The 14,337-nt window shown below is 46.8% G+C and overlaps 3 protein-coding genes across 3 annotated transcripts in view; 2 read left to right on the top strand and 1 right to left on the bottom strand.

The window, feature by feature from the left end:
• LOC123763250 (otolith matrix protein OMM-64-like) overlaps positions 1 to 2,199 on the top strand; it is a 28,313-nt gene extending 26,114 nt beyond the window's left edge. The window contains exon 4 of the mRNA XM_069303246.1: positions 2,066 to 2,199. Coding sequence (XP_069159347.1) covers positions 2,066 to 2,199 — 134 coding nt within the window. The remainder of the gene's footprint in view (positions 1 to 2,065) is intronic.
• Positions 1 to 14,337, top strand: part of LOC123763141 (leucine zipper putative tumor suppressor 3) — a 281,718-nt gene that overhangs the window by 13,420 nt on the left and 253,961 nt on the right. The gene's annotated exons all lie outside the window — the stretch shown is intronic.
• Positions 6,854 to 13,178, bottom strand: LOC138351424 (serum response factor-binding protein 1-like). Its single transcript, XM_069303245.1, has 2 exons — positions 13,173 to 13,178; positions 6,854 to 7,435 (listed from the first exon to the last, which is right to left on the bottom strand). Exons 1-2 carry the CDS (start codon positions 13,176 to 13,178, stop codon positions 6,854 to 6,856), a joined length of 588 nt encoding a protein of 195 aa, XP_069159346.1.

Below are 14,337 nucleotides of genomic sequence, written 5' to 3'. Positions count from 1 at the left end.
ACATGGCCCCACATGATGGTAAACATAACCACCAACGACCACCTGTTCCACCACCCACCCAGCAGGCCGTAGAACAGGAACAGCGCCGGTGGAAACAGATGGGGGGAGTTTCCTTCACCCTGATGCGCCTGTTACCTAGCAGTAAATAGGTACCTGGGAGTTAGACAGCTGTTATGGGCAGCTTTCTGTGTACTCACCTAATTGTGCTTGCGAGGGTTGAACTCTGGCTCTTTGGTTCCGCCTCTCAACTGTCAATCAACAGGTGTACAGGTTCCTGAGCCTACTGGGCTCTATCATATCTACACTTGAAACTGTGTATGGAGTCAGCCTCCACCACATCACTGCCTAATGCATTCCATTTGTCAACCACTCTGACACTGAAAAAGTTCTTTCTAACGATCCTGTGTGTGTGTACTCACCTAGTTGTGTCTGCAGGATCGAGCATTGACTCTTGGATCCCGCCTTTCGAGCATCGGTTATTTATAGCAATGAATCCGGTCGTATTTCCCTTTCATACCTGGTTTTAAAATTATGAATAGTGTGTGTGTAATTACCTAAGTGTAATTACCTAAGTGTAGTTACAGGATGAGAGCTACGCTCGTGGTGTCCCGTCTTCCCAGCACTCTTTGTCATATAACGCTTTGAAACTATTGACGGTCTTGGCCTCCACCACCTTCTCACTTAACTTGTTCCAACCGTCTACCACTCTATTTGCGAAGGTGAATTTTCTTATATTTCTTCGGCATCTGTGTTTAGCTAGTTTAAATCTATGGCCTCTTGTTCTTGAAGTTCCAGGTCTCAGGAAGTCTTCCCTGTCGATTTTATCAATTCCTGTTACTATTTTGTACGTAGTGATCATATCACCTCTTTTTCTTCTGTCTTCTAGTTTTGGCATGTTTAATGCTTCTAACCTCTCCTCGTAGCTCTTGCCCTTCAGTTCTGGGAGCCACTTAGTAGCATGTCTTTGCACCTTTTCCAGTTTGTTGATGTGCTTCTTAAGATATGGGCACCACACAACAGCTGCATATTCTAGCTTTGGCCTAACAAAAGTCATGAACAATTTCTTTAGTATATCGCCATCCATGTATTTAAATGCAATTCTGAAGTTAGAAAGCATTGCATAGGCTCCTTGCACAATATTCTTAATGTGGTCCTCAGGTGATAGTTTTCTATCTAGAACCACTCCTAGATCTCTTTCTTTATCAGAATTCTTTAAAGTGTGTGTGTGTGTGTGTGTGTGTGTGTGTGTGTGTGTGTGTGTGTGTGTGTGTGTGTGTGTGTGTGTGTGTGTGTGTGTGTGTGTGTGTGTGTGTGTGTGAAAAAAGTTACTAGTTAGTAACAGTTGATTGATTAACAGTTGAGAGGCGGGCTGAAAGAGCAGACCCCCTCAACCCCCCGCAAGCCCACCTAGGTGAGTGCCACTAGGTGAACGACTGGTGGCAGCGGGAGAGTTCTACGGGTCAGTAAGGCGTGATCCACCCCCCCCCCCCCCTGCCCACACTCGTGACACCCTTACTACTGACAACACCCTTGTGTACTGTGTGTGTGGGCATGACGGTACGTGCTCACGCACACACACACACACACACACACACACACACACACACACACACACACACACACACACACACACACACACACACACACACACACACACACACACGAGCGCATGTGTCTTCGCTGCCGCGCAGACAGCGCTCTGGGCTCGTAGTCCTAAGCGCCCGAGTTCAATTCTTAGTTGAAGCAGAACCATATAGGCATAGTTTCTTTCACCTAATGCACCTGTTCTCCTAATAGTAAATACGTTCCTAGGAGTTAGACAGATGGTGCAGGCTGCATCCTGGGAATATGTGTGTGTATGTGAGAAAATAGGTATTAGATGAAAAATGGGTCAGGAGTCAAGACATTAGATAACCAGCGGTTAGAAAGGCGGGGCCCAAGAGCTAACAGCTCGATTCTGCAGGCACAAACCTAACCTCTGTCTCTCAACCCACCATTGCCTCTCAGACTCTCCCTGCCTCTCAACCTCTCCCTTACTCCCAAACACTTTTCTCCATACAACCAGTTATCACAGACAGTAGTGCAGCTATCTCTCACCTGCAACCTACACCAATAGAAGAACAAGAGACGGAAAAGCTGCATAAGTTCTGTCCAAGAAGAAGAATCTCAAGGTATGGTACACCAATGCTGATGGAGTAGCAAACAAAGCAGAGGAAATAATAGACAGGGTTAGTGAAAAAGAACCCCTGATATAATTGCAATACAGGAAACTTAAAATAAATTATATGATCTCAGATGAAATATTGCCGGGACGTAGCAAATAATAAGGAAAGACGGGAGACAGACACTGAAGGGAAGAGGCCCTCTTAGTAAAACACAAGTGGAAGTTTGATGAATTAGAACATATGAATACAAATGTATACACAGTTAATGGACCCGGTTATGTACACGTCTCCCAGCACACAATAGAAGACACACACACAAACATCCCTGGAAACACAAACCCAAACTGTCTCTATTTTCCGCTTGTTACAACTTGTAATAAAGTTGTTACATCTTGGCTTAACGTGTTTATGACGTATTGGAACGTTGTTACAACTTGCTATATTAGTTGTTATAACTGGTTAGGAGGTGTTAAAACTTGTTCGAACGTTGTACCAACGTCGTAGTTTCGGTGTGTGTTTGGCGGGATATAACTAAATCATATATATATGAACTGCAGAGAACAGCAAGGCGCAGAAGGAGAGCTGAACTACTAGTAACGAGGATCTTAAACCACCGAGAGGTTGGTGATTCGCCCTCTCAGTGGTCTAGGACTGAGCATGAAGGATTCCTCATGATAGGGAAGAAACGTGGAGAGCAAAACTAGTCGAGGTTATGGAAAGAAACATCTTAACACATAAGGGATGGCGCAAGTCGACTGGATCTGATCTTGACTCAAAATAAGGAGGACATCAAGAACTTGGACCGTGGAATACAACCAGCAAGTGATAATTATATCTTGATCTTTGATGATACGATTGACCTTAAAACTTTGACGTTGTTCCGAAGCGTCAGAGAAACGAGAGAACACTGTACAAGAGGAGAGGTCACCACCAGGGGTCACCACCAGGGGTCACCACCAGGCTCACCACCAGGGTCACCACCAGGGGTCACCACCAGGGTCACCACCAGGGTCACCACCAGGGTCACCACTATGGTCACCACCAGGGTGTCACCACCAGGGTCACCACCAGGGTCACCACCAGGGGTCACCACTATGGTCACCACCAGGGGTCACCACCAGGGGTCACCACCAGGGGTCACCACCAGGGGTCACCACCAGGGTCACCACTGGGGTCACCACCAGGGGTCACCACCAGGGGTCACCACCAGGGGTCACCACCAGGGGTCACCACCAGGGTCACCACCAGGGATCACCACCAGGGGTCACCACCAGGGGTCACCACCAGGGTCACCACCAGGGGACACCACTATGGTCACCACCAGGGGTCACCACCAGGGTCACCACCAGGGGTCACCACCAGGGGTCACCACTATGGTCACCACCAGGGGTCACCACCAGGGGTCACCACCAGGGTCACCACCAGGGGTCACCACTATGGTCACCACCAGGGGTCACCACCAGGGGTCACCACCAGGGTCACCACCAGGGGTCACCACTATGGTCACCACCAGGGGTCACCACCAGGGGTCACCACCAGGGTCACCACCAGGGGTCACCACCAGGGGGTCACCACCAGGGTCACCACCAGGGGTCACCACCAGGGGGTCACCACCAGGGTCACCACCAGGGGTCACCACCAGGTGTCACCACCAGGGTCACCACCAGGGGTCACCACCAGGGGTCACCACCAGGGTCACCACCAGGGTCACCACCAGGGTTCACCACCAGGGGTCACCACCAGGGGTCACCACCAGGGGTCACCACCAGGGTCACCACCAGGGGTCACCACCAGGGGTCACCACCAGGGGTCACCACCAGGGGTCACCACCAGGGGTCACCACTAGGGGGTCACCACTAGGGGGTCACCAGAGTGGGCCAGGCCTGGAGTCGCAAGTCACGTCGCCACACAGATAACGGTTGTGCACCGGGTCGCTCTCCTGGTGGTGGTGATGGGTGGTGGTGGTGATGGTGATGGTGGTGATGGGTAGTGGTGATGGTGATGGTGGTGATGGTGGTGATGGGTGGTCAACACACCACACAGGTCATACCCAACTAACAGACAGCTCGCAGTGCACAATAAAAGCCCCTTTAACTTCAATATCATCATTGAGAAACAGGATTAAAGTTATAAAAAAAAAAATAATTAAAAACCAAACTTAATTTAATAAACCAAAATAAACTTAACACCTGCAGAACAACTGTCTCAAACACTTACTATCAAAATAACATTTAAAATCAAATCAGAACCTTAACACAAATTACAACTCAATTGACTCGGACGCTTAGATAACAAAGTACAAAATATAAATACACACAACAAGTATATATATTGTTGTTGTATATATATACAACTACAACACTTATCTGTGGAGCAGTTTACTAAGATGTGTAACAGGTCTTGTGCTGACGAACATCCAGGGTCGCCTACCCTGGAGGGTTCGATTCCCCGTAACCCCCCACGCCTCACTACCCAGGACCAGCAGGTAATGAAAGCCACAAACCAATGAATACATTAACATATAGAGTAACGCAACTGAATTTAACACTGTGATACATAATATCTTCGAGACCAGGGGGTGGGGGATACGAACCCCTGAATGGAGTTGACAAAAGACTGCTTGGGGGAATTCTTATGACTGGTATTCCCCCTGCCAGCAATTAAGCACCCACATCCCGTTTTCTTTCACTAAATACGAGTGAGGGGCAAACTATGCTGACTCTGCAGGACTTGTAGAGCCACAGGATATCCTTATCTCTCGGGCAGGTAAGTCATTTTGGGAAGAAAACACTAAGCCAGTATGATTATATTGCACTTGGAAGGGATATGAGGACAAGGAGCTGGGATATGAGGACAAGGAACTGGGGGTATGAGGACAAGGAACTGGGATAGGACAAGGAGCTGGGATATGAGGACAAGGAGCTGGGGTATGAGGAACAAGGAGCTGGGATATGAGGACAAGGAGCTGGAATATGTAGACAAGGAGCTGGGATATGAGGACAAGGAGCTGGGATATGAGGACAGGGAGCTGGAATATGTAGACAAGGAGCTGGGATGAGGAGAAGGAGCTGGGATATGGCGAAGGGAAGGGAAGGTCCCAGTCACTTGAACCATCAGGGATCGAACGCCGACCTGCAAGAAGCAGAGCCGTCTCTATACCGCCCAGTCCAAGTGATTAGACTTCCCTTGAGCAAATAGCAAGTCATCTCATGCTTTGTCTCATTAAAAATATGATATACAGGTTTCTGGTCGAGATATACTAATATGTTTGTGGTCAGCAGGCGCAGAATGTGGCCCGGGGGAGGTGTGATATATGAGAGGAGTATACCTAGAGTATACCTAGACTATGCCTAGACTATACCCGTAGTATACTGTATTGAGAGTGGGTTTTGGGAGTGCTTCTGCTCCCAAAGTCGAGCCACGGGAACCAGGAGTCTCCAGGCATTGACCTAACCACTTTACGAAACCTGTTCATCTTTCCTTAATCATGGCGGCTTTGTTTACATTTATTAAACAATTGATGAGCTTGGAGACGTCACAACGCAAAATTATGATTGCTATAAACAAGCTCATTGCGCTTCGGAGCTCATCAAGTGTTTACTAAATACATCGCCGCCGCGGCCTGGTCGACGACCGGGCCGCGGGGACGCTAAGCCCCGGAAGCACCTCAAGGTAACCTCAAGGTAGGTAAGGTATGACTGAAGAGAGATGCATAAGCTTCTTAATTAACGCATAAATGTTTAGTGAATCCGGCTCGGTGCTTTCTATTAGGGGGAAAGCACCAAGCCATTACGACTATATAGCACTGGGAAGGGGGTCAGGATAAGGATTTGGGATGGGACGGGGGATAGGAATGGTGCCCAACCACTTGTGGACGGTCGGGGATTGAACATCGACCTGCATGAAGCGAGACCGTCGCTCTACCGTCCAGCCCAAGTGGTTGGGCTAGAGACTTGGAGCCGTCGGGTGGTTGGTAAGGTTGGCGGTGGACAGGAGCGAGGAAGACTAACAGGCAGAGAAAGCTAGATAAACAAGGAGTGAAATAGAGATGAAGAACGAGTTGAGAGAGAGAGAGAGAGAGAGAGAGAGAGAGAGAGAGAGAGAGAGAGAGAGAGAGAGAGAGAGAGAGAAGGAACATGAAGGTAGAAAAGTGAGAATAAGATTAAGCAAAGCAGAAGAAAGAATAAAGAGAGAGGGTGGCATACACAGAATATAGAAAGAAAAGATATAAAGAGAACAGTGAGAGAGCATAGAGGGAGGAGGAGAGGAGCCCGAGGGAGCAGTGTGGTGGCCGCCGGCACCCTCAACCACAACCAAAATGCAACCATTACACCGTGCCCCAATTTTATGGCCAGTCGCGCGTGCCCGGTGCCCCCGGGCATGGGTGCCCCCGGGGCACGGGTCCGCCGGCCTGCCTGACATCTTGCTGACAATTATCTCAGAGACACACGTGGGTATCAGCAGGTGCCCGACCGTGGCAGTTGACGGTACTGGGTATCGGGCACTGAGAGCACGTGTGTGTGTGAGGTGAGTGATGTAGCAGTTGTGTGGTGGTCTACATGTGCCCTTCTCTCCCTCCCTCCCTGTCTCTCTCTCCTTCCCCCTTCCTCTTCATCCCTCCCCCTCCCTCCCTGTCCCTTCCTGTCTCCACCGTCCCATCTGCCGGATCTACCTCCCCTTCCACTTACCTATTGACCTCCATTATTATTGAAATTATCTCCTGGGGGTTTCTGGCTTCCGCCGGCTGTCTTGCTCAGGGCTGTCTTGCTCAGGGCTGTCTTGCTCAGGGCTGTCTTGTCCAGGGCTGTCTTGCTAAGGGCTGTCTTGCTCAGGGCTGTCTTGCTCAGGGCTGTCTTGCTCAGGGCTGTCTTGTCCAGGGCTGTCTTGTTCAGGGCTGTCTTGTTCAGGGCTGTCTTGTCCAAGGCTGTCTTGTCCAGGGCTGTCTTGTCCAGGGCTGTCTTGTTCAGGGCTGTCTTGCTCAGGGCTGTCTTGCTCAGGGCTGTCTTGCTCAGGGCTGTCTTGCTCAGGGCTGTCTTGCTCAGGGCTGTCTTGCTCAGGGCTGTCTTGCTCAGGGCTGTCTTGTCCAGGGCTGTCTTGTTCAGGGCTGTCTTGTTTAGGGCTGTCTTGTTCAGGGCTGTCTTGTCCAAGGCTGTCTTGCTCAGGGCTGTCTTGTCCAGGGCTGTCTTGTCCAGGGCTGTCTTGTCCAAGGCTGTCTTGTCCAGGGCTGTCTTGTCCAGGACTGTCTTGCCCAGGTCAACGTTGCTTCCCTTCTATGAGTAGGTCTGATTGTGTCGTGGACCCTGTGTTTTAAGTTCCTCAGTACCTGGAACTTATCACTGTTAAACATCATGGTGTTTTCAGTTGCCCAATCGAGTACTTTATTTAGATCTGCCTGTAGTTTTTCAGTGTCTTGTACAGTGGAGATTTTCATTCTAATTTTTGTATCATGTGCAAAGGATGACACGGAGCTGTGCCTAGCATGTTTGTCTATATCAGAGATAAGAATGAGAAATAGCAGCGGTGCAAGGACTGTGCCCTGGGGGTACAGAGCAGTGGTGCCAGGACTGTGCCCTGGGGTACAGAGCAGTGGTGCAAGGACTGTGCCCTGGGGTACAGAGCAGTGGTGCAAGGACTGTGCCCTGGGGTACAGAGCAGTGGTGCAAGGACTGTGCCCTGGGGGTACAGAGCAGCGGTGCAAGGACTGTGCCCTGGGGGTACAGAGCAGTAGTGCAAGGACTGTGCCCTGGGGGTACAGAGCAGTGGTGCAAGGACTGTGCCCTGGGGGTACAGAGCAGTGGTGCAAGGACTGTGCCCTGGGGGTACAGAGCAGTGGTGCAAGGACTGTGCCCTGGGGTACAGAGCAGTGGTGCAAGGACTGTGCCCTGGGGGTACAGAGCAGTGGTGCAAGGACTGTGCCCTGGGATACAGAGCAATGGTGCAAGGACTGTGCCCTGGGGAACAGAGCAGTGGTGCAAGGACTGTGCCCTGGGGTACAGAGCAGGGCATATTGTTAATTTCTCTTTCAAAGTCTTCCGAGTTTGTGGTAATATCCGTTATATTATCTGCAGCTTGAATGTCATTCATAAAGAAGCTGTCTGGGTCATCAACTTTCATGTTGTTTATTGGTGTGCTAAACATAGCCTCATACTGCCTTCTTAGAATTTCACTAATCTCTTTGTTGTCCTCTGTGTACGTACCTTCATTTGTAATTAACGGTCAAATACTGGTCGAGGTTTTTTATCTTGATTTTGCGTATGTGAAAAAATATTTCGGATTTTTCCTTATCTCTTGTATTGCTTTCTGTTCCAATTCCATTTCCTCAGACTCATATGATCGCTTCAACGTTTGTTCTATTTCTTCGATTTCCCTGTTTAGGCTTGTTTTCCTTGCTTGTGATAGTTGTGTCTGCCGAAGCATTTCCGTTATTTTTTTCCTTCTCCTGTACAGTCGTCTCCGTTCTCTTTCTAGAGTGGTCCTCTTTCTGCCCCTCCTCACAGGCACGTGCTTCAAGCAGACCTTCAATGCTTCAGGCACGTGCTTCAAGCAGACCTTCAATGCTTCAGGCACGTGCTTCAAGCAGACATTGTATGCTTCAGGCACGTGCTTCAAGCAGACCTTGTATGCTTCAGGCACGTGCTTCAAGCAGACCTTCAATGCTTCAGGCACGTGCTTCAAGCAGACCTTCAATGCTTCAGGCACGTGCTTCAAGCAGACCTTCAATGCTTCAGGCACGTGCTTCAAGCAGACCTTCAATGCTTCAGGCACGTGCTTCAAGCAGACCTTGTATGCTTCAGGCACGTGCTTCAAGCAGACCTTGTATGCTTCAGGCACGTGCTTCAAGCAGACCTTCAATGCTTCAGGCACGTGCTTCAAGCAGACCTTGTATGCTTCAGGCACGTGCTTCAAGCAGACCTTCAATGCTTCAGGCACGTGCTTCAAGCAGACCTTGTATGCTTCAGGCACGTGCTTCAAGCAGACCTTGTATGCTTCAGCTCACGGTGTGGTGTTGCCACACCCTGGTGGTGATGGTGGTTGTGGTAGTTTTGGTGGTAGTGATGGTGGTGGTGGTAGTGATGGTGGTGGTGATAGAGTGATGGTGGTAGTGATAGTGATGGTGGTGGTGGTGGAGGGACCGGGGCGCGTGAGGGGAGTGTACAAAGCGCAGATTAGCGTGCTGGTGCAGGAGTCACCATCACTATTCTCAGGGGTGATGGTGTCACCTCTCACTACTTATATGGTGAGTTAGTGTGGCTGCCTCTCCAGCTTATCCATACATTCTCCTCCTCCTCCTCCTCCTCTTCCTTCCTTTATCTTCTTAATGCTTTAGTCTCTGTTCTCAATTATTGTATATTTTCATAATTGTTTGCTCTAGTTTAACATTATTTGTATTATCAGTTTTTTTATATTTTTAATTATGTTGTATATTAAAGTGGTGCCACCTCTGGTACAATCGTAGGGACCCGTAGCCTCGGTGAAGAGAATGCAGAACATACAGAGAAACACTTGCCGTTTAACACTAAATACGCATGAGTATTCAACTATGAATACATATGTATATGAGTACACGTATGAATACTCATGAGTATATGTATATTATTTATTAAATATTAAAAAAAAATCCATTATATATTTTATATTGTCAACTATTTATTTTGTAAACATCTAAGACTGTTTTTTTATTTTCATATAGTGAAAATATATATTTATATATATATATTTTTATATATTTTCATATTTTCATATTTTTTATTTTCATATTTTCATATTTTCATATATACGAGCCCCATCCTCGTGTTCACGTAGTACTTAGAGTAACCCTCAGGACCATCTTGAGGTTATCTTGAGGTGATTTCGGGGCTTTTTTTTTTTTTTTAGTGTCCCTGCGGCCCGGTCCTCGACCAGGCCTCCACCCCCAGGAAGCAGCCCGTGACAGCTGACTAACACCCAGGTACCTATTTTTACTGCTAGGTAACAGGGGGCATAGGGTGAAAGAAACTGCCCATTGTTTCTCGCCGGCGCCTGGGATCGAACCCAGGACCACAGGATCAAAAGTCCAGCGTGCTGTCCGCTCGGCCGACCGGCTCCCTACACAACCATGACCGGGGTTGAACTATGTTATTGTTAAGTCTGTGAAATAATTCCATATACTCTCCCCCAATTTAAATATTGAACCTATTTTCATTTTTATTTCTGGTTTTACTTCCTATTTCGCCCTTTTCTAGTTCCGTCCTGTGGTGCTAGCTCTTGGTCCCCGCCTCTCACTCCTCACATTGGCATTTCAAATCCTCTGTTTAAATTTGGCTATAGTTGTACATGAGACAAGAGGCTGCTGGATTGGCGGGACCCAGGAGCTAAAACTCGCTTCTGAAGGTAGAAATAAATAAATACACACACACACACACACACACACACACACACACACACAACAAGGTACACCCTTCATGCAATAATCAGCCTTACCGACCCCTCACCGAGGAAATATTGGCCAACCGGGTCAAAACAGGAGTGCCAACATACCAGAGGTGAGAGTAGCGTTGCAGGGCTGCCACCACACCAGGTGACTGTTGTGGTCCGTCACACTCATCCTTGTGGCCGTCCACGCTGTGACGGCACACTGATGTGTTAACACCACACTCACAACACACTCACAACTCACTCACAACACACTCACAACACACTCACAACACACAACACTCAACAAACTCAATACACTCACAACACACAACACACTCTCAACAGTGTTCGTCCGGGGGTGACTCACAGCTTCTCCAGAGCAAACTCGTGGAGAGACTTCGGCTGCCTTGGGTAGACTGATCCATCGTCCAATACAGCAGTCCCAGGTCGACTCTGTAATTAGACACGTCATTAGTACTGGGACTAGGGAACCTCACTTACAGGCTTAGACACAAACGTCCACCTCTCTGCTCCATAGATGGCGTTGCTGTCTAAGCGCCACCTTACCAGAGGTCAGCAGCGGCTATGTTATGAGCTGATTAAGACGGGAATCCAGCACCTGTGGCCGGTATATACCGTCCTCACTAGATGGCGTCGTCCATTTGGAGGGGGTTTCGGGAGCGGACTCACAGATGGCGTTGTCGTCACTGCTCCGTGCTACGACGCTGGACTCGGGTCCGTAACAACATAGCATCTACATGTAGGCAGTATCTATATGTACATAGTATCTACATGTAGGCAGTACCTACATGTAGGCAGTATCTACATGTAGGCAGTATCTACATGTAGGCAGTATCTACATGTAGGCAATACCTACATGTAGGCAGTACCTACATGTAGGCAGTATCTACATGTAGGCAGTATCTACATGTAGGCAGTATCTACATGTAGGCAGTACCTACATGTAGGCAGTACCTACATGTAGGCAGTACCTACATGTAGGCAGTACCTACATGTAGGCAGTATCTACATGTAGGCAGTACCTACATGTAGGCAGTACCTACATGTAGGCAGTATCTACATGTAGGCAGTACCTACATGTAGGCAGTACCTACATGTAGGCAGTACCTACATGTAGGCAGTACCTACATGTAGGCAGTACCTACATGTAGGCAGTACCTACATGTAGGCAGTACCTACATGTAGGCAGTACCTACATGTAGGCAGTACCTACATGTAGGCAGTACTGGAGTAATGTTGGGAGGCCGCCAGCACTGTTGTGATGACTCGCCGCTGGATCCGCTGCGTAATTGGGGTCACCAGTTTGGGAAGGTCAGTAGTTAGTGATGACGTCACTGAAGGTTAGGTCCAGACTGGGAGGGGCTGGCGGCGATCTCTCCCCCCTCTCCCCCCCCCTCTCCTCCCCCCCCCATCCCCCTCTCCCCACTCCCCACTCCCATTCCTCCTCTCCCCTTTTCTGCACCCCCCACCCCCCACCCTCCACCTGTTGCACACAACTGAAATGATTTTTTTTTAGGGGAAATGAAGATTGGTGTTGTGTATATGTGACGAATTGCACTGTTTTCCGCTCGTGTGCACACTCAGGCTAAACATTGAAGTAATTCAAAATGAAATCGGCTGACTAAAGTGACGTACTGTCCCGTTTTCTGTTTGTGTCCCCCGGCTTACTCGGTTAGGTTAGAAGAGGAAACTTTCAATTAACGGTTTTCATGTCATTTTGAAACTTTAGGAGAACTTCCTGTCCTCCTAACCTACCCGAGGACCCTTAACTTGCTGTTTTGGAAAAAAAATCCTAAATTTAATTGGAAAATAAGTTTTTATTTTGAATTAGGTCAGTATTTGGCGGGAACACATAGGAGCGAACAGCGATGTAAGAGGACGGGTTATTTAACTCATCAGATCTGCCTGTGTAAGGTACTTTGAGCTTTATAATTACTTTATGCACGCTTGTGTTCTTGAGGAAATCCTCATAATGTACGTACAACATGCTGGTATGAACAGTCCTGTTGGTCACGTGGTCCTGTATGGCTAGACATCCTTCAATATGGAGAGCATTAGTATCACACACCTGGCTCTTGACACACACTGTGTAACCCTTCATATAGTCTAGGCCAGGTGTATAAATGTCCAGGTACCTTAGTATCACATACCTGGCTCTTGACACACACTGTGTAACCCTTCATATAGGCTAGGCCAGGTGTATAAATGTCCAGGTACCTTAGTATCACACACCTGGCTCTTGACACACACTGTGTAACCCTTCATATAGTCTAGGCCAGGTGTATAAATGTCCAGGTACCTTAGTATCACACACCTGGCTCTTGACACACACTGTGTAACCCTTCATATAGGCTAGGCCAGGTGTATAAATGTCCAGGTACCTTAGTATCACACACCTGGCTCTTGACACACACTGTGTAACCCTTCATATAGTCTAGGCCAGGTGTATAAATGTCCAGGTACCTTAGTATCACACACCTGGCTCTTGACACACACTGTGTAACCCTTCATATAGTCTAGGGCAGCTGTCTAAATGTCCAGGTACCTTAGTATCAGACCATAGAGTCCTCCTACGGAACCTGTACATCTTACCTCCATCATGGCGGGTTAGTTTGTATTTACTAAACAGTTTACGAGCTGGGAGGTTGCGAGGTCGTTCCGCATGCAAGGTTGTTTTCGTTACGATCACCCTGGTAGTGCTTCCGAGCTCATAAAGTGTTTAGTAAGTGTAAACACGGCAGCCATGGTTCAGGAAAGATATATGGGTTCCGTAAGTGGTTACTTAAGTGCTTGATGGCGTCCCGGCCCTCAGAAACAAACAACAAAAAACTTTGATATAAGTGATAATATTGATATAAAGATGTTGATGGTGATTTGCATCAATTTAATGTAGTAGCCTAAAATAATATATAATTATTTTATATATATATATATATAATATATATATAATATATATATTATATATATATATATTATATATATATTATATATATATATATAAAATATATAAAATATAAATATATATATATATATATATATATATATATATATATATATATATATATATATAAAATATATATATATATATATATATATAATATAAATATATATATATATATATATATATATATATATATAAATAAAATATATATATATATATTTATATATATATATATATATATATATATATATATATATATTTTATATATATATAAAATATATATATATAAAATATATATAATATATATATATATATATATATATATATATATATATATATATAGGGGGGTACCACCACTGGTGTGATTATAGGGACCCACAGCCTCAGAGAAGGGAACACAGAGCACTCAGGGAAAAACTTGACATTTAACTCTGAATACGAAAGAGTGTTCACTTCTCCTACCACCCCCTTTTTTTTTTTTATTATGATGTACACTTTATTATGCAAGGTTATACAGTTACATATCTGATTTTATATATATATATACATATATATATATATTATACACGAATGTATTGGCTCTGTATGCCCCCCTACTGTGAAAACTAGTATAGGTCTATATAGCTGTTGGGAACATAGGTGTAGGCCTATATCGCCCGTGTGTGAAGAGAGGTGTAGGCCTATATATATGGGCGAGGAGAGTGAGAAGTTTAGGTGAGTCTGCCCGTGAACCACTAAGTGCTTTATGAAGGTGACCGCTGGTGGCCCCTGGTGGCCCCTGGTGGCCCCTGGTGGCTCCTGGTGGCAGCTGGTGGC

This window comes from Procambarus clarkii, chromosome 49 (genome assembly GCF_040958095.1).
Source record: "Procambarus clarkii isolate CNS0578487 chromosome 49, FALCON_Pclarkii_2.0, whole genome shotgun sequence".
Lineage (NCBI taxonomy): Eukaryota > Metazoa > Arthropoda > Malacostraca > Decapoda > Cambaridae > Procambarus > Procambarus clarkii.
The sequence above is the reverse complement of the archived record's forward strand: the minus strand, read 5'-3'. Positions and strand labels throughout refer to the sequence as shown.